The sequence below is a fragment of the Lutjanus erythropterus genome, chromosome 18 (genome assembly GCF_056507025.1).
Source record: "Lutjanus erythropterus isolate fLutEry1 chromosome 18, fLutEry1.hap2, whole genome shotgun sequence".
NCBI lineage: Eukaryota > Metazoa > Chordata > Actinopteri > Lutjaniformes > Lutjanidae > Lutjanus > Lutjanus erythropterus.
This window is the reverse complement of record NC_139334.1, coordinates 9,830,161-9,853,693: the sequence shown is the minus strand read 5'-3', so window position 1 is coordinate 9,853,693 and position 23,533 is coordinate 9,830,161. Positions and strand designations below refer to the sequence as shown.

General features: G+C 39.8%; 1 protein-coding gene across 2 annotated transcripts in view; it reads right to left on the bottom strand.

The window, feature by feature from the left end:
* Window positions 1-2,212: 2,212 nt before the first annotated feature.
* Window positions 2,213-23,533, bottom strand: part of LOC146310629 (regulator of G-protein signaling 6-like) — a 58,826-nt gene continuing 37,505 nt past the window's right edge. Inside the window, exons 3-17 of one of the 2 annotated variants that reach the window (XM_084742739.1) lie at window positions 21,994-22,093; window positions 21,211-21,261; window positions 21,000-21,106; window positions 17,042-17,093; window positions 16,479-16,543; window positions 14,152-14,228; window positions 12,453-12,534; window positions 11,715-11,789; window positions 10,628-10,729; window positions 10,309-10,481; window positions 9,425-9,550; window positions 7,255-7,441; window positions 5,545-5,634; window positions 3,907-3,966; window positions 2,213-3,069 (exon numbers count right to left, since the gene is read on the bottom strand). In XM_084742739.1, the coding sequence (XP_084598865.1) occupies window positions 3,019-3,069; window positions 3,907-3,966; window positions 5,545-5,634; window positions 7,255-7,441; window positions 9,425-9,550; window positions 10,309-10,481; window positions 10,628-10,729; window positions 11,715-11,789; window positions 12,453-12,534; window positions 14,152-14,228; window positions 16,479-16,543; window positions 17,042-17,093; window positions 21,000-21,106; window positions 21,211-21,261; window positions 21,994-22,093 (1,398 nt within the window). In that variant the 3' untranslated portion in view covers window positions 2,213-3,018. The remainder of the gene's footprint in view (window positions 3,070-3,906; window positions 3,967-5,544; window positions 5,635-7,254; window positions 7,442-9,424; window positions 9,551-10,308; window positions 10,482-10,627; window positions 10,730-11,714; window positions 11,790-12,452; window positions 12,535-14,151; window positions 14,229-16,478; window positions 16,544-17,041; window positions 17,094-20,999; window positions 21,107-21,210; window positions 21,262-21,993; window positions 22,094-23,533) is intronic. The other variant, XM_084742740.1, reaches the window with a different exon arrangement.

Sequence of the window (23,533 nt, the reverse complement as noted above, 5' to 3'; positions counted from 1 at the left end):
AGTAATGTGCCCATACCATAATAAAGTGTGCTTCTGGATAATGAAATGTTGCCAATTTACATGGACAATGCACCCGGTACATACAGTGTCATTGTGTTTGTGCTGAGAATAACATTTGGTACATCGACTCGAGTTAAGCATCTCTCTCTACCTTATAATCAAGAGGTTATTGGTTTATGAGAATAACGATGGTTATTAATATGACCTGTACAGTGCATTGCAACGACTCTAATAGAAAATAATACTGTAGATGACTGACTCATTCAGCTCTGTGGTCTGTATCTGTAGCAGTCACTGGCCTCAAGGGGGAGCTGTGGGACTAAAATCTCCTCTGTCCGAGCACGATCTGTCTGAAGAAGAAGTTTGAAGCCACAGTGGAGCGCAGAGGCCTTCATGTCCGGTGTGCGGCTCCTGTGACGGATCAAACATTGTCCCCAGTTGCATTTCTGGGCTTTGATGTCAGTTCACTGAGGAGTGTTGCTCCAGTTCATGGCTTTCCCCGCCGTCTGTGTGCTGCCTTTGGAGAGTCAAACCACCTCCCCCGAAAGTTAACGCTCCATTATGGTCCAATAACATGCACCATTTTCCCCAAAGTCATTAAAACACATGACGATTATTAGATGGAAAGTCACGGCATTAATTTTGCCAAACAAAAGTGGGCAGATTTCTTCATTTTGAGAAAACAAAAGATGAATAATTCATGCAGTAAAAAAAACAACAAAACATAAATGATCCCATATTGGGCTGCAGGCCTTGAAATGTCTCCATGATCAGAGAACAACTAGTTTTGACATCATGATGTCCTTCGATATGATGTGAACACAGTTTAATACAGTCTTGTAACACTCTGTTGCTTGGTCCTGTGGTTTATCCACCACTAGATGGACCCATGGCACTGGAAACTTTGAAAACTACACTACATTAGGAGCCCAGAAAGCATGAGGATGCTATATCACATGGGACTGTGCACACTAGAGCTGTGACTAAAGAAAAACCTCAAATCACTGTGATTCACACCAACCATGTGGGCCTTTGTTTGTGTTAAAGCTTCACACATACTTTGGGAATTGACAGTTTGACTGTGTAGCCTGAACATTTTGGGACTTGCAGCTTAGGAAGTTGTGAAAGCAGTGAACCAATTTGCCAGCTGGATTAAATTCATCTTTCGCCATACGTGTCATTACAGAGCACTGTTGTAGAGACGAAACATTACCCCTCGACAAAGACAGTTGGATGACACATGCAACAGTGCAGTGTGAATGCTACATTAAGCCCTTATGCCAGATTTTTGGAATGTAATGAAGCATGAAAAACTATACCTTCAAAAATCAGTTTTGTAGAACTTATGGGAAAAAACTATTTTGTATTCTTGCTCACTGCCAAAACTATGTTCACTATTTAACTGACATGTCATGTGTTTCAAAAGGAACAGATATAAATTTCAAGGATATAAAAAGAGGTTGGATATATTTCTAAAAAAAAAAAGAAAAAAGTGGTCTCAGGCTTTATTTATTGCTGGCTGCCTTGTAAGTACAGAGACATCTCCAAATATTGTAGATTTTTTTGTCTGTGTTGCCTCTTTGACTTTGTATATCTGAGTTTGGACTCGCTCCAGCTGTTTTAGGACAAATAAACCAATAGTCATTTGACCCTTCCTAAGTCCCGCCCCTTTTGGAACCTCAGTCAACTTTATCCATTTCCTCACTCCATCCGTTTCCTCTACTGAGATATACTATGCGCTCAGCTCATCGATGTTGAAAAGGAAAATGGATATCGAAGATGATTAAAAGATGTTGCTGTCAAAGAAATGGTGCATTCCATTTGAACTGAGAAGTCGGTATTTTCGACTTCCTAATTGAAAGTTTCAACTGGAAAGCCCCCTGAAGTCGGATTTCTGACTCAGAAAGTCAGAAGACCCTCACCAATCCTGACCTCAAAATCCAAGATGGCTGCTCCATGCAACATGCAGACATCTTGCTATGGTGTTTGCATCTACAAAATACAGTGTAATGTGTTGTTATCAAACACAAAAAAGTTTTTTTTTTTGACTTGTACTGGAACACAGTCAGCTCAGGGGTGATGTCATTTCGAGCTCGACTTCTGACTTCCAAGGTAAATGGTCACATTTTAAGTTAGCGAATGTTATCAAAACATTGTCAAAGCATTATCAAAACTAACTCACTAATCTACATCTAGAATTAGATAGCTATTTTACTAGTGTTTAGCCCTGTAACAAAATGCTAGCTAAGAAGCAAGCGAATCTACACCAGTTGTTAGCTAGCTAGTTACTTCTGGTAGCTAATGTTAACAAAATGCTAGCTAGGTAGTTAAAAGTTAAAGCCAAAACTCAAGATATGTTCTGCTAATATTAGGCAACTTAATATATGTTGCTTTTACAACAACATCTTTTAACCATCTTCAAAATGCAGTTTCACTTGTCAACATAGATTAGCCTAGCATATAGCATATCTAAGTAGAAGAAACAGGAAAGAGGAAAGGAGCAAAAGGGGGGCAGTAGTAAGATTAATTTATTGCAAATGTGCCAAATGTAAATTAAGTTGTTTTTTTTATCAAAGAATATTGTTGTCATTCCAGAAATGTGCTTTCAATATCCAATAAACCTTTATATAAATCAAAAAGAAAACAATATAAACTGATCAGCTTAGTCGACAAAGAGCCTTACAACCACTTTGCCAAATAAGTGATGAAAAGGGGGGCAGCCCTAGTCTGAATGTGCTTGTACTGTATGCTGCATGCCATGTGTTGTGTTGGCTGAGCTTCCCCTCGTCAGCATTGTCTTTTCCTCAGTCGTTCTGTTCAGGGCGTTCACCCCAGCAGGCCCAAGCGCTGCACTACCAGTATGGCAGCAGCAGCAGCAGTCCTCGGAGCAGCGTCTGAGAGCCTCCACAGCAGCAGCCCTGTCCAGCCCAGCTCCACTGTCTGTGCCCCCGCCCCGGACCCCGTGTGGCGGTCACCCCCCCAACAGGGTCGGGCCGTGCCCCTCCAGCACAGGCTGTGTCAGGATGACTGCATCAGGCCTGTCAGGCGTTTTCCCGTCAACGACTTGCCCTGGAAGGTCAATTAAAACGAAAATGCATTACTGGACTGAGAAAGTGCTTCATAAGTCACACAAAATCTCGGTCTCACTTTGTTTTACAGTACACTAAATAGACCTAACTAATTTTGACTGTGAACTAACTAACTTCATATCAATTTAGACAAAAACTAGAAAAAAATGTTCTTTATTAGACAGTATTAGATGCTTTATTAGATTTTTTAAAACTAAAGTGCATTATTTCCCCACTGTTAGACCCCTATTAGACTTTCTTAGAGGGTAATCATTGACACGTTACAACAGAGGTGAACCGTACACTGAAGTAAAATCACAAATCTGCTTCTTTTATGGCTGTTCCTGTACTACCGTACTACTACTATCACAATAATATTCCTCCACCTCTGAAATTCTGGGATTTACTTGATGGATCTGCTTCACATGTTGTTTGTAAATGGGGAAGTAGCCAATATGTGATTTTCACTTTTATAATACAGTTTAGCTATAATGTGTCCCAAATTACCCTCTATGAAAGTCAAATAAGGGTCTAAGAAAAGCTCTAATAATGTCTAATAAAGAACATATTATTTCTAGATTTGTCTAATTTGATACAAAGTACAGCCTGTTATGTCTCATTAGTTTACTGTAAAATAAAGCATGACTCTACCAACATGTTGTTTTTTTTAATCTAAAATGCATGTGACTAGCATTTTATTTTTCTGACAAACATACATCCTCTTACAGGTTTACAGAGCCATAATAGAGTGTAATATGGTTATCATTGCAAAAGCCACTGATAGTGAGCCAGCCAGTGTGGTTTGTGATATGAACAGCCCCAGCTCCAAATGACTTACCACACTGCGGGTGAACTTCTCCAAGGAGGTGCGGCGGCCCTGTTCAGTGTCTGCTGGCTGCTGTTTTGGGAGGGGGGGAAGCAGGGTGAGTGTTTGGGTCAGGTACGGGTGTTGACGGGTACGGGGGGGTGGGGGGGTGATGTAGTTAGTGAGGATAAAAAGGGGCCAAGCATTGCAAAAATGAGGGCCGGGGTCAATGTGGGAGGGAGTTGCGTTTTTTAAGGAAATGGAGTGGGGTCAGTGACAGGCCAGCAGAAGGAGCAAACGGGTGTTCAAACGGGAGAGGGCAGAAAGGCTAGCATGAACAGAGGCAGCTGTGATTTGGTGGAAAGCTCCATATTACACAGTAACAGCTAAAGACTCTTAGTTTGCTGTATAAATGTTAAAACTTACACTTATAACCTACAGGAATTAGAAATAAATAACATAAAACTGACACAATCCTCACTTCTATAACATTAGGCTGCATCCGTTAACCGTCTTATATACTTTGTCTTCTTTTCTTACACAACACTTTGTCTGTGTTTAGCATAAGATGTCATATGATTCCCTTGACATTTTACATAATTTATCAGTTTCCTTGCACCTGCATTTTTGGGGCTCTGTCGGTCGCCTCATGACAGTACTGAATTACTGATGGTCAGATCTTGTTAAGAGCTGATAAAAGCTGCCATATGACATTAAAATTACTTGTCTTTCAAGGACTCCCTTTTATTGCTATTTCATTTACTTTGTACTTTCTTTTAATTGAATTTATTATATTGATGTTCCTATTTGCTATGTTTATGTGAGTTGCCCCGTGTATGAAATGTGTTATGTGTTATATACTACTGTTACAAAAAAGTCCTGCATTCAAAATTTGAAGAACAAAAGCATTAACATTAACCTAAAGGAAAATGATGCAACAAGACCTATTCAGAATAATACATATTATATTATCATATTATTGGTGAAGTAAAGGAGTAAAGGGATATGATGTCATGGGCGGGGGGGCCAAATGACGCACAGTTAAAGATTTCTCTGGGTTCGAACATCAGTTGGAAACATTTGGGATAATTAAGTACACAAATCAGTAAAATATATAAGACTCTGTATGTCGGGTCCTTTTAAAGGCTCTGCATTCATTTCATTTGTATTTCTGCACATTTTCTGAAAGCTTACAGAATGGAATGAAACAGTACCACTGGTTGTCATAGGGGCAGTGAGAAATTCACATGTTGTTGTTAAGATGTATTTAATGGCTGCACAGAGCATTGACTTCCTCTGCTTTTGCCTCTTTCTCTGAAGGGAAAACCTCCTCTAGCATCACCATGTCTTTTGAGTCTTCCTCTTCTTCTTTAGGGTAACATTTGAGTCATTGAGTGTTATTATACATAAAAGGGGCATAAACAAGCCTTTGGATGTTTTGATGTGGTAATGTTACATATTTTTAATTTATTTAAATGCTGAGTCAGTATTTGTGTTTAAATCAGCATCAAAATTGCACTATGCCTAACTACTGACTACATACATACGTACAATTGTAACGAACCTGGAATGTCTTTTAAATCATAAAAAAAAAAGAATCAAACCAATATGAAAAATGCAGCAAGAGTGACAAAAGAAGAGGTGACATGGGGGTCAGCGAGTGCAGCTCACCTTCTTTCTGGCTAACAGGAGGTCTTGGTAGATGTTGGATCGCAAAAAGCGTGCATAGCTGTCACTTTTCATTAGCTTGAATATGTGCTCCTGCAACAGAGAAGAAAGCTGATGAGTATGTGTTGGCCTGGCAGGGACGGGAATGAAAAGGAAAACATAAAGAGAAGTGTAGAGAAATAAAGAGAGGTCTGATTATGGTAATGCAATGCATGCATGTGCGATCTGGAGGGGGCGATGCAAACGGAGCAGGCGCGCTGACATGAACGGCAGAGTCCTGTGAGACAGAGCTGAGTAATGTCCTGCCAGTGAGAGGCGTTCCACGTCACACATCACCAACCCACTTTGAAGCAGAGGAAACCATGGTGAACCGAGCGAACAACCTATTCACGGTATTACTTGCCTCATTAGGCCTTGGCACAAACACACTCCGTCATTCTTCCTCTTTCTAGCCCTCCCTGCCCTCTCCTTCAATCACTTGTGAAACATGAGTGGGGTGGAAGGGTTCAGTGTTTCTGTGTGTGCTGTAAACAGGGATGTGGTGGAAGGTAAACCTATCTGTACTCAGTGAAAGCACCTTTTTACTTAGAAAAGGGAAATTATATACGAAAGAAAGGATTGTTAAATTACAACTCCAATTCGAAAAGAGTTGGGACACTATATAAAAACATAATGCAATGATTTTCAAATACTTTTTCAAACTATATTCAATTTAATACAGCATAAAAGGAAGATAGTAATTCATTGTCTTTTTTTTTTTTGAAATATAAACTCATTCTGAATTTGATGCGTGCAACATGTTCCAAAAAAGTTGGGACAGGGACATGTTCTTCACTGTGTTCACCCTGATTTTGAAAGCAGTTTTTAATGCAGACCCTGAGGGGTCAAAGGTCACATACATTCAATGCTGTTTTTTGGCATGCAGAGATTTCCCTGGATTCTCTGAATCTTTTGGTGATAATATGGACTGTAATGGTGAAATCCCTAAATTCATGCAGTTTTGAGTTGAGAAACATTGTGTTTAGACCGTTGGACTATTTGTCCATGCAGTTTTTCACAAAGTGGTGAACCTCAACCCATCTGTGCTTATAAACGACCGAATCTTTCGAGGACGCCCCCTTCATATCCAATCATGATGCTGTCACCTGTTACCGATTAACCTGTTAACCTGTCAAATGTCCAAACTGGCGTTTTTTTAGCATCCCACAACTTTCACAGTCTTTTGATGCTCCTGTCCCAGCTTTTTTTTTTAAATGTGTTGCAGGCGTCAATTTCAGAATGAGTGTATATTTACAAAAAACAAAAAAAGTTTATCAGCTTGAACATTAAATATCTTGTCTTTGTGTTGTATTAAATTGAATACAAATGGAAAAGTATTTGCAAATCATTGCATTCTTTTTATGTACATTTTACACAGCATCCCAACATTTTTTGGGATTAGGGTTTGTAGAAAATAATGTTATATACCACAGAAAGTTTTGTTAAATTATCATGAGGTATAAGGAGGATGTGTCTTCACCTTTTCTGTGCTGCTAAATCACTTTCCATGTAGCACTAGAGAGGTATTGGTTGTATCTGTGTGTGCAGGCGCAGGTGTGTTGGCGCTGTATGTGCCTGGTGTTTATTCAGACTTGTGTGAGTGCTGTGTTCATGCGTGCGTGAACATGAAGAGCCATGTGAATTCATCCAAGAGGAAAGAACAGCGCAGTCCACCTGAGCGTCCTCATAGCTGTATCGTCCTGGGTCTTTGAGGTTCTGGCTGGTGCGCTCGTAGCTGTGTGAGTCCAGGTTGATGGAGCTCGGCGCTCCCTCCGCCAAAAACTCCTGCCAGATCTCCTGCGCCCTGGAGGCCACGTCCTGGAGCGGCCGCCGCTTCAGATCCTGTACCGCTAACCAGAACCTACAACAGCATCACATCTAATCAATAACAACCTCCCCAAAATATACAATACAGTTAAATTTATCTTAGATTTCATTCTGCCAATGATGTTAGGTAGCTATTATTATATACGCTAACAATGCCATTCACTGTGACTAATGAATTCATTTGAATATTGGGTCATTAATAAACAGTAATAAACAAGTTTTAACACAGTTTTTATACATCAGTGTGGCTCACTATTTGGCAAGATCCAGTTAGTGTTTTTTCCTTATTAATCTTAATAGTAAGTTACTACCATTTATAACTGGCCTTATTGTTAAAAGTAAAATACACACCATTTATTCATGGTGATCTGACACTTAACAGTACAGATCATTGTGGCTTTTGTCCTTTTCATCTAATGTGTTATAACGGTTTATTAATTTTATAGTGTTAATTATAAACCATCTGTAAAAATCATACATAGGTGGTCTTATTTTTAAGTGGCACTGAATATTTTTTACAATACATAAACATACTTGTTTTGGCTTGAAGCTGCTATAAAGAACTTTTACATTTTGGAGCGCACTGTGTAGAAAAACATGAACAAAATTATCTACATAACTTACTTTACTTACTTTAACTGGCTAATGTACTGTAATTCTGCCTGGAAAAATGTAAACACAGGCTTGTTTCATCAGATTTCAAGAAAAACCTGACCTGATGGCAGGCATTAAGAATAGAGAAACTACACAAACACAGTCAGTCTTCTCACAGATGGTCTCATTAACTTTTGTTGGTCATATAGAGGCATCAGTATTGAACTGAAACTGTTTCATTACCACTTAAAAACTCATCTACTAGCTTTAACAGTGTAGAAGAAGTATTCTCTTAGAAGTATCCTCTTAATAAAGTAGCAATACCACAGTGTAAAAATACACCACACATGAAATTAGAACAACAACAGTGTACCTAAACAATCAAAAGTAAAAGTACTAACTGGAGATTCAGTATTATATTATTAAGTGTTATTGAGTTGTAGTAGGTATCATAAAAACTTCAGTATTTATGTAGAAAGATGCCCAAAAATCCAATTGTTGTTGTTGTGGAGCAACATCAGCATTCATTTGGAGTTGTGTTCACCTGATGAATTCAATATTCACACTCCTTATAGCTTTGATTTCGCTCTGCACTGACCCCTGAGGGAAATATCTCGCTCTTTAGCTACTAATTACTCCACTATGTTCACCAGGTGGTTGCTAACTTTGTCTGTCAGCAGTTTGATGCTGGGCAGGTAATGAACAACGCATTGTTCAAGCTTTTTTTGCTTGAACAGCTGTTTCTGGAACTGAGCACAGTTGCGAGCCAGAAAACTGAAACAATGAGCTGATAGATGGTGAAAAGCTTCAGAGAGTCTGTGAGTTATCCTGGATCTGACACCCATTTCACATACAAATAAGCATGTAATCCACTGTTAATATAAAAAATATTCTAATGAAATTAATTTAATTAAATTTATAATTACAAAAAAACGTTTCACAACTGCAGGGCTGCAACCACCCACATTAAACCAATGAAGAGAGAGACAAGTGTGAAATACATCGAATCAATAACCTCTTATCTTAATTTAAAAACAGAACGTCTTCATGGCAAATGGAGGCCTGTTACTACGCATCTCTCAAGGCTTAGCAATAATAAATGTTGGAGGGTTGAACACCCTAATACCTTATTTATCAAATTAATTTTACTTTCTTATTAATACCTGGAGGATGTCTGAATGAATAAAGTGTAAATAATAGATAACGTTGGATTTATCTTACAGAGGCATTCTAGTTGATTTGCATTCTAATTTATTCTTGCTGTTTGTTATATACTATTCCTTGTTTTAAAATATTTTTCTCTGCCTGCTTGACTCGATTTATTTTCTTGTTGTCAGCTGAGTGTTTTTTAATTTCTTTTGTCTCTTCTCTTTAAAAAAAAAAAACAATCACTGAATATATTGAGATAGAGTGGCAGCCTCACCGCAGGTTCTCTGAGCTAAACTCCGACTCCAGGAACTTCAGGAACTGGTCTCGACCTGCCGGATCTTTGAGCGCCTCCTCCAGAGAGAAGCCCCATTTCTTCACACGCTGCTGACTCGGGTCACGACTAAACAGATTAGAGAAGAAGAGAATAAAACAGGGTGTAATAGAAAAGAGTGGTTTATTGTGTACAAGCCACTTTACTCACTTAGAAATAACAGTTCCAAAAGGGTTCTTCCTGAAGATCTGGAGTTCTACCCAGAGCCATCTGTTTCTGAAGAGCCCTTTTTTTGAAGGAAGGGTTTGGCAAGGGTTCTTTGTGAGACTAAGGGTTCCATTGAGAACACTTTTCATCCAAAATACCTCAGTTCCTCAAGGATCAGAAATCTCTGAAGAACTCTTTCGTCAATGGTTCTTTGTACATTAATCTAAAAGGGGACTTGGTAGAGCCCCTTGGGTGGGTTCTAGATAAAACCTTTAAAATATAAAAAAGGTTCTCAATAGAACCCCTGGAGTGAGTTATAAATAAACCCCTTTTCATACAGAGCAGTTCTCAGTAGAACCCCATCGATTCTTCTTAGCACCCAGAAGGTAGAAAGGTTCTGGACTGAACGCTAAGTGTTCTTCGTACTGTAGAACCGTTAAACAATAGAAGGGTTCTCTTTAGAACCTCTCATAGGAGGTTCTGGGTGAAACCTTTCACAGATGGTTCTAGGTATAACCCCTTTTAACTCTCTGAGAGGGTTCCAAGTGGAACTTATATAAAATGTTCCACCAGGAGCCAAATAGGGTTCCTCTACAGGGACAAGATAAGGAACACATTTATTGAGTTTCCACCCTCAGTGAGGAAAGCCCCACATCCCACCACAGTCCCTCCAGCCTCACCTCGCCTCCAAGTCCCAGAAGGTCGTGTCGTCACTGATCCAGGGGTTCGAGGGTTCTGTGGGCGACACGAAGGGGTCGTACTCCATGAACTGCTCGGTGTAGGTCATCAGACTGTCGGCCACTTTGGAAACCTTCATACAGTGTCTGTCCAGCTGGGTGTTCAAGAAGGTAATCTGATGGAGAGCCAGAGAGAGTAATGAGGAAGCTAAATAAGGTAACAGCTCATCAGTCTGCGTCCCCGCCTGTCACTGTGATGGATGGCTGAGGCGGACGGGTGGTAATGACCTATGGCGAAGACTGTCACACCACCGTCACTTACCTCCTTCTGAACGTCCTCTTTGGTGGGCTTCCTGGTGGGTTGGGAGCTGATGTGGACGGGACTCGGTTGGCTCTGGCCATCATCTGGTACCCCGTAGACCGACTGGAGGAGACGAAAACAGAGATGTTTTGTTTTAAAAAAAACAACAAGATGTTTTGTTTTTGTGCCACAGGCTTCAGATAAACCTTGACAGAGAAATATTCCAAATCTTATAGTTTGATAAATATCAGGTGATAGATGTGGAACCACTGAAGGCCATGACCTCTGTACTGTCTGTGAATTTGAGGTTTGAAAAATTACACAAGGTGGGTTTGTTTGTTTGTTTGTTTGTTTGTTTACAATAAATATCTTTAGATCTTTAGATTTTATTGTAATATATGGAAATTTGTAAAAAAAAAAAAAAAAAAAAAATTGTACTCATGTCCATTTCGTACAGTATACTAAAAAATAAATATTTTTGTTAAATTTCTTTATAACGGAAAAAACATATATAAGACAGAAAGTATTTGTGAAATATTTGATAAAAACTATATGTAAATTTGTAACTAAGTAAAAGCATATTTAGACTATATTGTATGAACTTTATAAAACAACAGATTTTCAGAAAAAATATTTTGTAGGAAAAAATATACAGTACTTTTTTTTCATTTTGTAATAAATCCTATTTTAAAATATTTTTTTATATTTTAAAAGTAATTTACAACTAATCATTTTGGAATTTTTGTAAAAAAGATTAAATGAAATATCATTTAACTTAATTTTCCTGCCCATTAGAATGAGATCCTGGCATTATGAAAAATCTTTTAGAATTTAGGAAGATACAATTTACAGAAAATGTAACTGAACAGTTAAATGAATAAAGGTTTTGAATTAAAATGAAAGTTTTCAGTGGTGACAGAAAAAAACATTTCCGGGGTGGTGAGGAGGTAAGGGGGCTGATACTGATGACCTCAGTATTTCTAAAGTTCTGGTGATGCCCCTGTGTGGGATGGTCGTGAGACTGGTTAAACCAGTGTTGAGATAATAATATTAAGGTTTGGGAAGATAAACTGTCATGTATCACAGCAGCTTTGTGTCCTCTCCTCACCTTTTTTACCCTGTGTGGGTTCCTCTCTCTTCGGCACTTGCGGATGTCCATCTCTGTGGTGTTGACACAGCCTGGCTGTGGGAGGCGGCAGGACACACAGTGTGTTTCTGGGTCAGATGACAGCATTTCTCCAGCATGTATAGTCTGCACTTGTCCTCCCTCACACAATACGATGCTGTTTCTCTCTTCAGCCGTGCCAAGCTCACATAAGGCTTGTATGCAAAGTCACTAAATCTAAATGCTAAAATTGTCTACCTACATTCACCACACATTAATTCACACAGCAGCCATTTTCCTCACTTAATGTCATTCAGCTGTGTTACATTATTATATTAAAGGTTCTGAGGTTCCACCAGATACCAGGCTTTCTCAGCTGTTATTGGAGCATAGAGCAAAAAGAGGCGGGACTTAGGAAGGGTCAATTACATTGCAAGCTTGATGACATCCCCTGCATTTTACCTCCTGGATTAAATAAACACTATCAAACAGTTATGTTACACAAACAGTTTTTCACCATCCATTGCTGATCAATCAGGAAGTTGTGAAATGATAATGATACTATAGCTTTTTTTAAATTTGAGCTTCCCACCCTGAGCGTGATGTCAGTGGAAAATGGCCGCTGTGTGAATACAGTGAATGACACTCCTTTCTTTCTTCTTTGCATATTTTAATTTTACCATCTGGCCCTTCTTTCCTTTCCTTTCCTTTCCTTTGTTCACGACTTTAGACCTAACTCACCACCGGCCGATGGACGTCCCAGAAGGCTCTCTCCTGACTGTCCAGGATCTTCCTCTCTGCCTTGTCCTTCTTCCTGTCGATCCTGTGAACAGAGGAAACAGGACACTCATATCAAGCGCGCACACCTATGAAACATCAGGTCAAACAAAACAAATCGGGCCCCAGAATTCAGAGGCACAAACACATGCTAATGCCATTCAAAGGCAAAAAAAACAAAAAAAAATGTTGCTCAACTGGTTTTGCTGCTGGTGGGCTGAGCTCTTACATAACTGACATTTACTGATCAGCTCTACCAAGGTATTGTTTACTCCCCAAGTGTAACCAGACTTATTGCTTCCCATATCCCCCCAACTTGTACAACAACCAGCACACAGTGGACCTCATGCTGCAACATTATCTTAAATCGCCTCTCATATATTTTTTCTGAATTTTCTTAAAGAAAAAAATTAAGGGAAGTCAACTCCAGATGCATTTTAAAATCTCCTGTTTCTTTTTAACTGGCTACCATACTACTTACTAATGTGCGACAATTTAAAACTCCCTGTAGTAGCTTTAAAAAAAGTTGTTTTAGTTTATTTACGTTAAGTGTGATTTTCCAGAGTTCCAATAAAACATAGAGCTGAATAAATTCATTTTTAATTTGTTTGATCAACTGATTGGTGGTAAGGGAGAAGAAATTTAAGGCTTTCTTTTTATTTTTTACCAACTAATTGGAGAAACAGTAAAACTAAAATGTTTATATTTCTTTTTAAACTTTTATTTTAAATATTTAATGAACAGTATTATTTATGAATTATGTAATTCTATTTTAAAATTTTCTGATAACTTTTTATTACATTATATCAGTTTCTGGGCTCCAGACATCTTCCAATTACTTGTTTTGTTCTAACCCCTCTAAAATATTGAATTTAAGATGATATTAAATAGATAAAAGGAAGCAGGAAATACATGACAGAAGACATTCAGATTCTTCGTATGTGTACATGTACTTGGCCAGTAAGGCAGATTCTGATTCTTGTTTGTTCTGTAACCTTCCCAGAGCAGTAAACCTTGGGGAAACACTAAATATTTTTAATTTTAATATTTAAATTATAATTACATATAAATTATATATATTATAAATGTTCAATATTTGTTGTACAATTCATTTGAGGACAGTTAAAACAAGTTTTTTTTTTTTTTTTTTTATCTTGGTAACAGCACACCCGACCATTTGCAAAATTGCAAATTGTGGATATGAACAAAATAAGAGGAAATTTGGAAAATATTACTTCCTCCTGAAGACAGGAGGGCTCTTCTCACTAAATGACCTGAGATATTAGTGGTGTACTTACACACGCAAACCACCAGATGGAAGTCTTACTAAGAGATAGAAGTGAGGGAGAATTGTGTGTGTCTAATTCCATAGGGGAATACTTTCTGTATTTAATGCATGTAGCCCTCCAGTCAAAGCAGGCCATGAAAACAGAGCATTGTTAATGAGCAGAGCGTTGGCCCTACGCCCAACTGACACTGCACATTGGAGCATTCTCTCTTCCTTGGGGAAATAACGCTCAAATCATGCATAAAGCCAAAAATATAAACCTGATGTCTTTCACAGCTCTGTGTACCCACAGCTGTAAGTGTGTCATGTTAGCATGACGCTGACTGGCATCGGGAGGTGACATGTTCTGACTCACTAGCACACACATGTACTCACTTTACTTGTGCTTCAGCTTGCATGAAGATAAATTCCCACTTCCTGGCGAAAGCCCGCTGCAGCCTGGCGAGGTTCTCCTGGGGGAACCGATCAGGCGCAGCGTTAGGGGAGAAGGTCATTTGAATTCAAGGCCTTTAGATGATTACATTATTCATTCACTGTGATGGCGTGCCATAACTTTGGATTACAGGTGCTGAGACAAGACAACCTGTCACCAACATGTCCATGAACAAGTTACTGAACTGCTGCTACCACTCAGTGTTTGAAGTTCCATTAATATATAATATTAATCAGTGTAGTAACTGTAACTAATTACTGTATTCTTAAAGGAATAGTTTATCATTTTGGGAAATTTGTTTTTGCACTTTCTTGATGAAAATTTAATGAGAAGATTGAAATCACTTTCTTGTCTGTTTAGTAAAATGAAGCCACTGCAAACAGCTGGATATCTTAGCTTAGCATAAAGACAGAAAAACGGTGGACAAAGCTAACCTGTCTCAGAAAAAGGGTAACAAAATCTGTCCGCCAGCACCTGTAAATCTCACTAATTAACATTTCATATGTTTAATCCAAACAAAAAACAAAGTGCAACAAAAATGACACATTGTAGTTTTAGAGGAACTGTTCTAACAGCCCATTACTCTGAAATAGTCCATAAAATGTTCCATTGGACCGAAAGCTGACAGCCCATTATCCCGAAAACAAAAGCCCACTGCTTTGAAGGCCCATTGCTTCTAAAATACACCCTGTCCCCAGAGTTGTTTTTTTTTTGGGTCATAATATTTTAGTATATTGGGACATGCAGGAAAGGATGACCAGGTGACCACTGTTGTCATCGTCGTTGTCATAGTTACAATAATAAACACGTAGTTAATATTGTGCAACAGTTGCATTTGGTTAAATTTTCATCAAAACTATTTGGTCAGGTTTTGGAAAAGATCATGTTTTGAGTTAAAATAAATAAGTTAAGTTAAGCCAAGGCCCCAGCAAGCTCATTTTAAACGGTACGCTGGCATGGATGTTAAGCGATACACACAGCTCAGAGTCAACCCTGACGAAGAGTCAAAAGTTGCCCCGAAGAAGAAGCAAACATGGCGATGCTGGAGGAGCTGTAATAATGTACCTCTTGAGAGAGAGCCAAAAGTGGAGGCAGCATTGTAAACAGAGGTGGTCTGTGTGCCATTAAAGACATCGCGACATGTGGACAGAGATTTGTTCGCTGCTTTTTTGATGATGAACGTCATTTACAATTCAACTGGATTTTTAAAACTTCTCCGTCTTGTCCTGTCTGTCGTGTTTTGCTTGAACTACTGGCTACACTGATATACTGCCCCCTCAGTCACCAAAGGTACTACTCTGTTCAGTCCATATCCATAATCTTTCAGAAAATATGCCAAAGTACAGACAAATTCTATTCTTTTAAATATTGTCCTGTTGCCTGGTACAATATAGTCTCTTGAAAGTATAACATGAATTGGTTTTTTTTATCAAAAATAGTAAAGACTTATGTTCTTTCCAGAGTTGCATTTTTAGATATCTTCTCTGATGTGAGATTACCAGGGATGGTAACTAACAAAGACCACGACCACACACTCATGAATATATTGAGTGTAACTCAGCATCACATTAAAGATGTTCCTTTACTAAAATAATAAGAGCTTTACAAGCTCTTAAAAGCTCCATAATGTACACTAAGCGCTGCATACTAAACAGTACGTCTGAAATAACACCATTAAAATAAGCATCTGTCAAAAATATATTACATGACCTCATTACAAGGAGAGAAATAATTCTCAGTAGCAACTAGCAGCGATGTTAACAGTGAGAGCAATGAGGCCTGGAGGCATAAAGTGACCTCAATAGGAGAGAAAGGAAGTGTACTGGACAATAGTTGCAGAGTAATTTAGAATATTAAAGTGCAGTACATTGTTATTGTCTAACAGTAACAGATCAGCACTGTAGTAATGCCCCTCTTGAGACTATATTGATCTGCTGATGCCAAGTAGACCTATAGATACCTTTGTATATATTTAGTGGCCAGTAAATGACTATATTGTATTCTGCCAAATGGTGCCGGTGAAAAAGAAAAATGTCCTTTGAAAGATTTGTATAAAAGTCTGTAATTTGATAATGGCTTTTTGCTGGGAAGAATGGATTTTGGCATTTCAAGGCCCAGGAGGATACTGTTTCAGCGCTTTTGTTTTTCAGCAAAGTGAAAGAAAACAGGAAATTCAGAGTGTCATCATATTATGGTCCATGCAGAATGATGGCATTGAACTGAGAGCCTTCCTGGAAATTGCTAAAACCAAAAATGACAGTGTACTTACCGCCTCATAGTCAGCTAGCTCGAGCCTGGCTTTATTCTGCATGGTGCGCTTGCACAGGTAAATGGCTGCAGGGGGAAAGAGAGACAGAGTGAGACATGAAGAGGGCAATAGAGTTAGTCAGACGGGTTGTTTGGCTTTGTAACTATAAAAATAAAAAAAAGGATATCTCCTGTGGATCGTGCTCTTTTTTTTTCGACTGAGGTCTCAGCTGTGTGAACCAACACTAATGAACGGAGCAGGCAGGCGATGTGTTGTCTTCTGAAATAACAAGCCTGGAGTAAATGCCATGCAGAGAGCCGGAGATGTGCTCATATCAGCGGCCGTCCCTTCATTTTGTTTGGCTAATCTTGTCCCACAGGACTGTCTGTAGTGGGGGGGTTCCTCAGGGCCAGATACATTACAGGGAACAGCCCCGTGGATCAATACTCTGTGAGTGTCAACAACAGATCTACAGTGAGAGTCGTGCTTCAGCTCTGGAGGAAGAGGAGACAGCCGAAGGCATAAGCAAGATCTTACTGAGTTTGGAGAAAGAGGCGAACATTGAGAGACAGTGTGTGACTCACCATAGTCTGTGTTCTCAGGCTCCCAACAGTTTGAAGGCCAGAAGTATGGAGACTGATGAAAACAGAAGGAGATGAAACGGAAACACATTTTGTTTATTTACTCACATAATCACAGGGTTTCTACACAATTTTCATTTCATTTTTCCAGACTCCAATTTTCATAAGGGGAGATTTGTCAGACCATACTTTTCATGTGTTACATGTGTTACATTCTGACTATTTATGCGATTATACTGCCAAATAATTGCCAGAAGATAAGTATTCTAGGATAACCCTTCCCCATGTTGATGACGCCGAGCAATTGACCCTTCCTAAGTCCCGCCCCTTTGGAACATCAGTCCTTTCCTGTTTCCTGTACTTAAACATCCTGTGTATGCTGCTTGTCTATGTTGAAAAGAACATCAAAGTTTGGTCAAAAGATGTTGCTGCTGAACCTGTAAAATCTATATATATAACCACATCTTAAGTTAGCTAATGTTAGCAAAACACTGGCTGTAATCTAAATCAGTCATTAGCTAGACAGCTAGTGCTTTGCTCTTGCATCTTTATGGTGCGTTTATGAAAAACTCAGACAAATCCCACTGATTCTACCTTTAAATAATTTCATTTTCACAGCGTCTCTGTAGCCTGGTATTCATTGTGTCCATGGAAATGGAAACACAGCCATAAAAGTATGGTTTTCTTATGAAGAAAAGATAATCACTTAAACTCTGACGTCTACATCACTGCATAATCGATGAATGTTCAGACAAGCTTAACGTTTGCTTATTTGAGATGCAATGTATTTATGCAATTCAAATGTATTACTGCATTTCTTTTGTAACTATTTTGATTGCAGATGTCCAGATTTGGTTTGGTTATAAGTCATTTGGGGATTGGCTATTTTGCAAAGTGAAGCCAAAACATCTGGATCGCCTCCTGGTGGCTGACTGCAGTACTGGTCATTTTGCTGACATAAGGCTCCCACTGTTACACAAGAATCTGGAAACTTTTCCTTTTCTTTTTTCCATACTTATCTGGACCTTGAAATGACTAAAATCAAATTCCATAGTTTTCCATCCACATAGGAAGCCTGTAATCAGCATTACATTCTTTTCTAAATAAACAATAACAGTCTCCAATATGAAGGTCTGATTCTCATTTCTGCCGCTGCCCTCACTCCCTCTGCACTTCCACACAAAAGTCAAAAACTTTGCTTGATGATGATTCTTGACATCCGTGTGATGCACATAAATATCTATGGAGGGATGGTAGCCATATTCTCTCTATCCATATTTAATTGTCTATTGCAAATGATATTACACATTCAAAGTTCATTCCCAAGTCCATTAATAATGGATCACTCACATCTATCATGCATTCTTAATAAGGGGGGCAGAATTAGAAGTTGGTGGTACTCAACCACATATTTCATTTCCACTATTACTCATAACGGTGATTAGCATGAGAGCAGAAGGCTGACGCTGATGAACATGCTTGTTTGAGTATAATGAACAAAAAGGTTAACATGCTCCCATTCAGCATCATAACTGTCATTTTAATTCAGAGAGGATCGAGTCTGTAAGACTTCACTACCGCAAGCACAAATCTGCAAACAGAAGACAGTCGTCATTAAATCTGGGTCTTCTACCAGAACAGTTTCTATTTATAGACCAGCAAACAAACGTTCCCCTGCTGCTAATCCTTCACAGCACAGCTATGGAGACTGGCCGATACATTTCAAATACACCGTGGACTCTTTTTAGATGTTCTGATGACGTGGGCCTGTTGCATCACGACAACATCAGAGGGAATTATTTTTAGCCCTCGCTGAATGAGCAAGTGTGACACACGCTGCCCTCCTTACGCAGGAACAATAATGGCTTTTAATCTTGAGCAATAGAGGTGAAGATAAATGCATTCAGAGGTAGATTGAGGGGGAGGAGCAGGGGCAAGAGGCTGGCGACAGTGAAAAGTGCAGAGCCAGCGTGCAGCCAGCTCAGTGCTTCCCATAGGGGAGCTTGCCTGCCTGCCTGCCTGCCTGCCTGCCTGCCTGCCTGGCTGCCTGGCTGCCTGGCTGCCTGGCTGGCCGGATTAGGATGCTAATGGCCCAGTCACAGTAATGAGTCATCATGGAGCCCATAGCCATCAGAGGGACCTGTCAAAGTTCATGCTGGATCAGATAGAGCGAAGAAAAAACACCCCTCTGACAAGCTGCACGGCCGGCCCGTGGGTCCTGTTCTGCGGCCCACCTCCTGCTCTGACGCAGCGTCCAGCAGGGATATAGAGTATCGACCTTGGTGGGATGAGTAATAGGCTTAGCAAGGATTGGTCTCATTATCATCACGCAATAAACATATCCGTCTGATAAACTACCATCATTATTCTATATACATCGGCCTCCCAACACATATCAAGGAGTCTCCCATGGTGGAGCTTTCTGTACCCATGGCCATGGATTTTTCCTCCCCTGGTGCCAAAGGAGGGCTTGACCAGTATCTATGGTACTAAATAAATAGTCAATTTTCATGACTTCAGGGTTCCTCTATGAGGAAGCTTTGTTTTTTTTTCAGTAAATTAGATATGACTGTTAGGATCCCTCCCTGTCTGCCAGTAGTGGTTCAGCTGACCTGTTCTGCCTGTTCTCATTGACCGTCTGTCTTTCTTAGGCTCCACATCTCCAAGTTTCGGTTTTACCTTACTGCTGCTGTCAACACTCACATACACATTCTTCACACATCCATGCATTCTACTCAATACTGATGCCTTCCACCTCCACATTTCATACTTTTTGTAAATAGTCATGTTGGTTTATTTCAATAAAATACTCAGTCGGTACTTTTACTTGACCTGTCTCCTCTCTTTGGCACATATGTTGCCAGTTTGTGACAAATGGGGGGCTCGTCCAGGATTTGAACCCAACAGCACATTTGATATAAATGTAGTTTCTAACTGAATTTGGCCAGAGAATATTTAACAAAATAGCTGTAAACCTAATGAAAGTGACCAGAAGGCGATGACAAAAATGTCTTTCATGTGAATTTATTCCATATGCATGATCACAACTATGCATCGGTAATACTTTTTTGCTGAAATGGCTATCACAATGTCAAAAATGAAATTAACAATATCTAAAATGCAGCCACAAAGAGAAGTGCAATGCATTTAGCCTATGCCTGTTAGCTGTACGCACTAGCGATTAATACTTTTCCCGAAAATGACACATCTATCTTTCCCAGGAACAGAACACAGTAAGGATTCCTTGGATATTCGCTTCTTTTTAAGGTATAATTTCGGCAACCATCAAAACACATTGTTCATATTTCAGGCAACACTACCAAAGAGGAACCTGACCACTCTAGTGTATCTGGTGGTATTCTTAATTATTGAGGCAGAAGAACACCATTTCAATATTAATCAACATTATAATGAATATAGTATAAACTGCCTGACCTTTGCTACAGCTGTGAGGATGAAATGCCAAGTTTACTGCCTATGATCTGTCATTGTCTGTCTAAAAGGCCCCATGGAGATTATACTATTATACTATACCATTCTTCATATTGTAAAGAAGTGAAATTCATTAAAGCAAGTCATTTGGTGTTTTCAAATTCATTCTATTAAACTTAGACAGATTCCATAGTCTGTTCGCGTTCAGAGGTGGCTGCTGCGATCCCAGCAGAAGGCTGCACACACTTGTAAACAGAACTAGCTCATCACAGCCTTAGTGATTATTTTATGCAACAAAAATAACTTGCAGGCCAACAATGTGTTCTGCTGTGCATGGATTAAAATGTTACAGATTAAATGTCTATCACAATGTCATAAATAAAAAGAATAATATTGAGAGTGCAGCCACAACAAGAAGTGCATTTACCCTACGCCTGTCAACTGCATACACACACGTGCAGCACATGCAGGGATTTGGAACAGAATGGCATATTAGTGACATGGCTATAGAACCCCCTAGCCCAGGTACCTGAAAGCGATAAAGGGTTCCGTCGTCTTTAAGCGTCAGTACATGGTCAGAGATGGGAAAGATGTAGCCATGGGCGGCGATCAGACTCCCAAGGTGGATGGCTTCAGCTGTTGACATGAGAGAAGGTACACAGACAGGAGTGAAATTGCCTTTCTCTTCAATTGAGCTATATTGTGCTTACATGTGATGACAGATTGCTCAGCGGGCATACCTGGATCCTCAATGGAGAGGTTTTTCATCAGCCACTGAACAATGTCTGCCCCTGGTATTCAGAGAAGGACATTGGTTAGAAGCAGCGTCCACATCTGCAATAGTTTCGACAAAAGCTGCAATCCACAAACACAAATGAGCTTCGAGGGAGTCTTTGTGACTCGTCTCTGTGGGTCAAAGCTGTCAAAGCTGAGTAAGTGTCTAAATATAACATAATGTTAACAGGTTCTTTTCTCTGCTTCTGCTCCTGGACAGCACAATATTTGGCCCGCTCTATGTGCTTGGCAGAGGCTGCTGAGAGAGATCGTGAGGGCATCGCGCCTGGGGCTGCCACGTGAAGGAGTGACTCCGAAAACAACCTCTGGGAGAGCGGGAGCGACCCCCGCGTCCAACACTGGTGACTCATCTCATACACAAACACATGACAGAGTACAGTGCACACACACACACACAGGGACACAGACAGAAAAGAGAAGGAGAAAAGTAGCTTTTCTGCGTTGTGACAAGGGCAGCGTCACACCACAGGCAGTTCCCTCAGTGGCCGCGGTCTTATTGGCAAAGACATCATCTGCCTCCAACCGTAGTAGCAGCAATTTAAATGAGCCCAAAAGGTCATATTTGCTTTACTGATTCTGACTCGTATGTTTTCTCTAAGTCAAACAAAACGCACACATGCACACACACACACACAGTTATCAGCACATCACGCAGCATATGTAAATGTGCATTCAAATGCAGTACAGTAAACAGGCATGTACACACACCTACGCATACAAACACTCACCTGATACCACACTGGGGATCTTGGAGAGGAAGCTTTTGACAGTCCGGATGGCGACGCCTCCTGCTTTCTCATCTTGTATTCGTGTAACAATGTCTTCAATCTGTGGGGAACCAGAGACAGTGTGTTCAAGGTTTAAAGAAAAAGCAGCCATTTAAAATATGGTTCTAACAGCACAAAATGTATCACAGTAATAGAACAGAAAAACATCTGATGGAGGAACATTTAGATTAAACAATAATTACAGGAACTACTGCATTTAAAATTTATTTAAAGCTGCATCAACTGATATTTTGGCCACTTGGGGGCAGCAAAACAAGTTGTAGATCCATCATTAATATATAACCACTTAATAAAGTTACCCAGCCAGTAGACATGGAGAAACATTAGCATTCATTTTGAGGTTTGTCAAATATTCTAATATCTATCTCTTTAGCAGCTACAGATAGCAACTTTAAGAGTCTGAATGTAAATGCAATATGCAGTGCACTCCAGACTATTGATGCTGGAAATTGACCTGAGGCTAAATCCACACAGGTGAAGATCAGGGTTGAAACGAAACTGCTGAATTCAAACATACCTGATTTGACAGTGATATAATGTGACACCTTGTAGTATCCAATCAATCAATCCAGATTGTACATAAAGTGGGCTTGGATCAAAAGCTCAATACATTGAATTGTTTGCTGAAAAACATGCACATACTGGCATGTTAATATAGCCACTCACTGATTTATTTAACACTATAAATGGCTTCGGTCAGAAGCTTTGACCAATTGAAAAAGGCCGTCACAGCTATTCCCCAGAGGCAGAGATAAACATCACACCTCCGACACAGCCAGAGCCCCAAACACATCACACATCAGCAGCCTAAAATTAGGCCCAGCACAGCACAGCTCACCACTCAGCACACACACTTCACAGGAGGGAGCACATACAGTAAACAAGTGAACATCCAGTCACTCAAGGACGTGGACACACATGCACAAACACACACGCAAACATAGAGAAATCCATACACTGAGTCTAAATCACACAAACATACAGAAAAATTGGGGCCAAGTCCTTGAACATGTTGTTTATGTGCATAAGTAGTCAGGTCAGGTCACGTATTGATGTGAGCAGTCAGTGCTCTGTTGCCCGAGTCTCACTAGAAATCAATCTCCATAAAAAAAAGATCCTGATTTTGCACACTGAGCTGTATTATCAGCAGCCAACCATATGTACTACAGTAGCTGCTAAGGTCGCTGCGCTGGCTATTAAATTCTTTATGGCTCCCTAAGCATCTGTCTGGTAAGAACACACACTCAAAGGCTCACACACATACACACTCACATGCATATGCACAGTAAGCACACACACTGCTACAGTATGACAAAGCTGATTAGGTGAATTTCGGGGGGTTCGACGCACTCTGAATTTAAAGAGCCTTTTTCCGTTTTCTTTCATCCAAAGTAGGGTATAGCATGTTCCCTCCTTATCCCACCACACTCACAGTTGACTTCAAATCACGATCACAGGCACGCAGCATTACGCTGTGCTC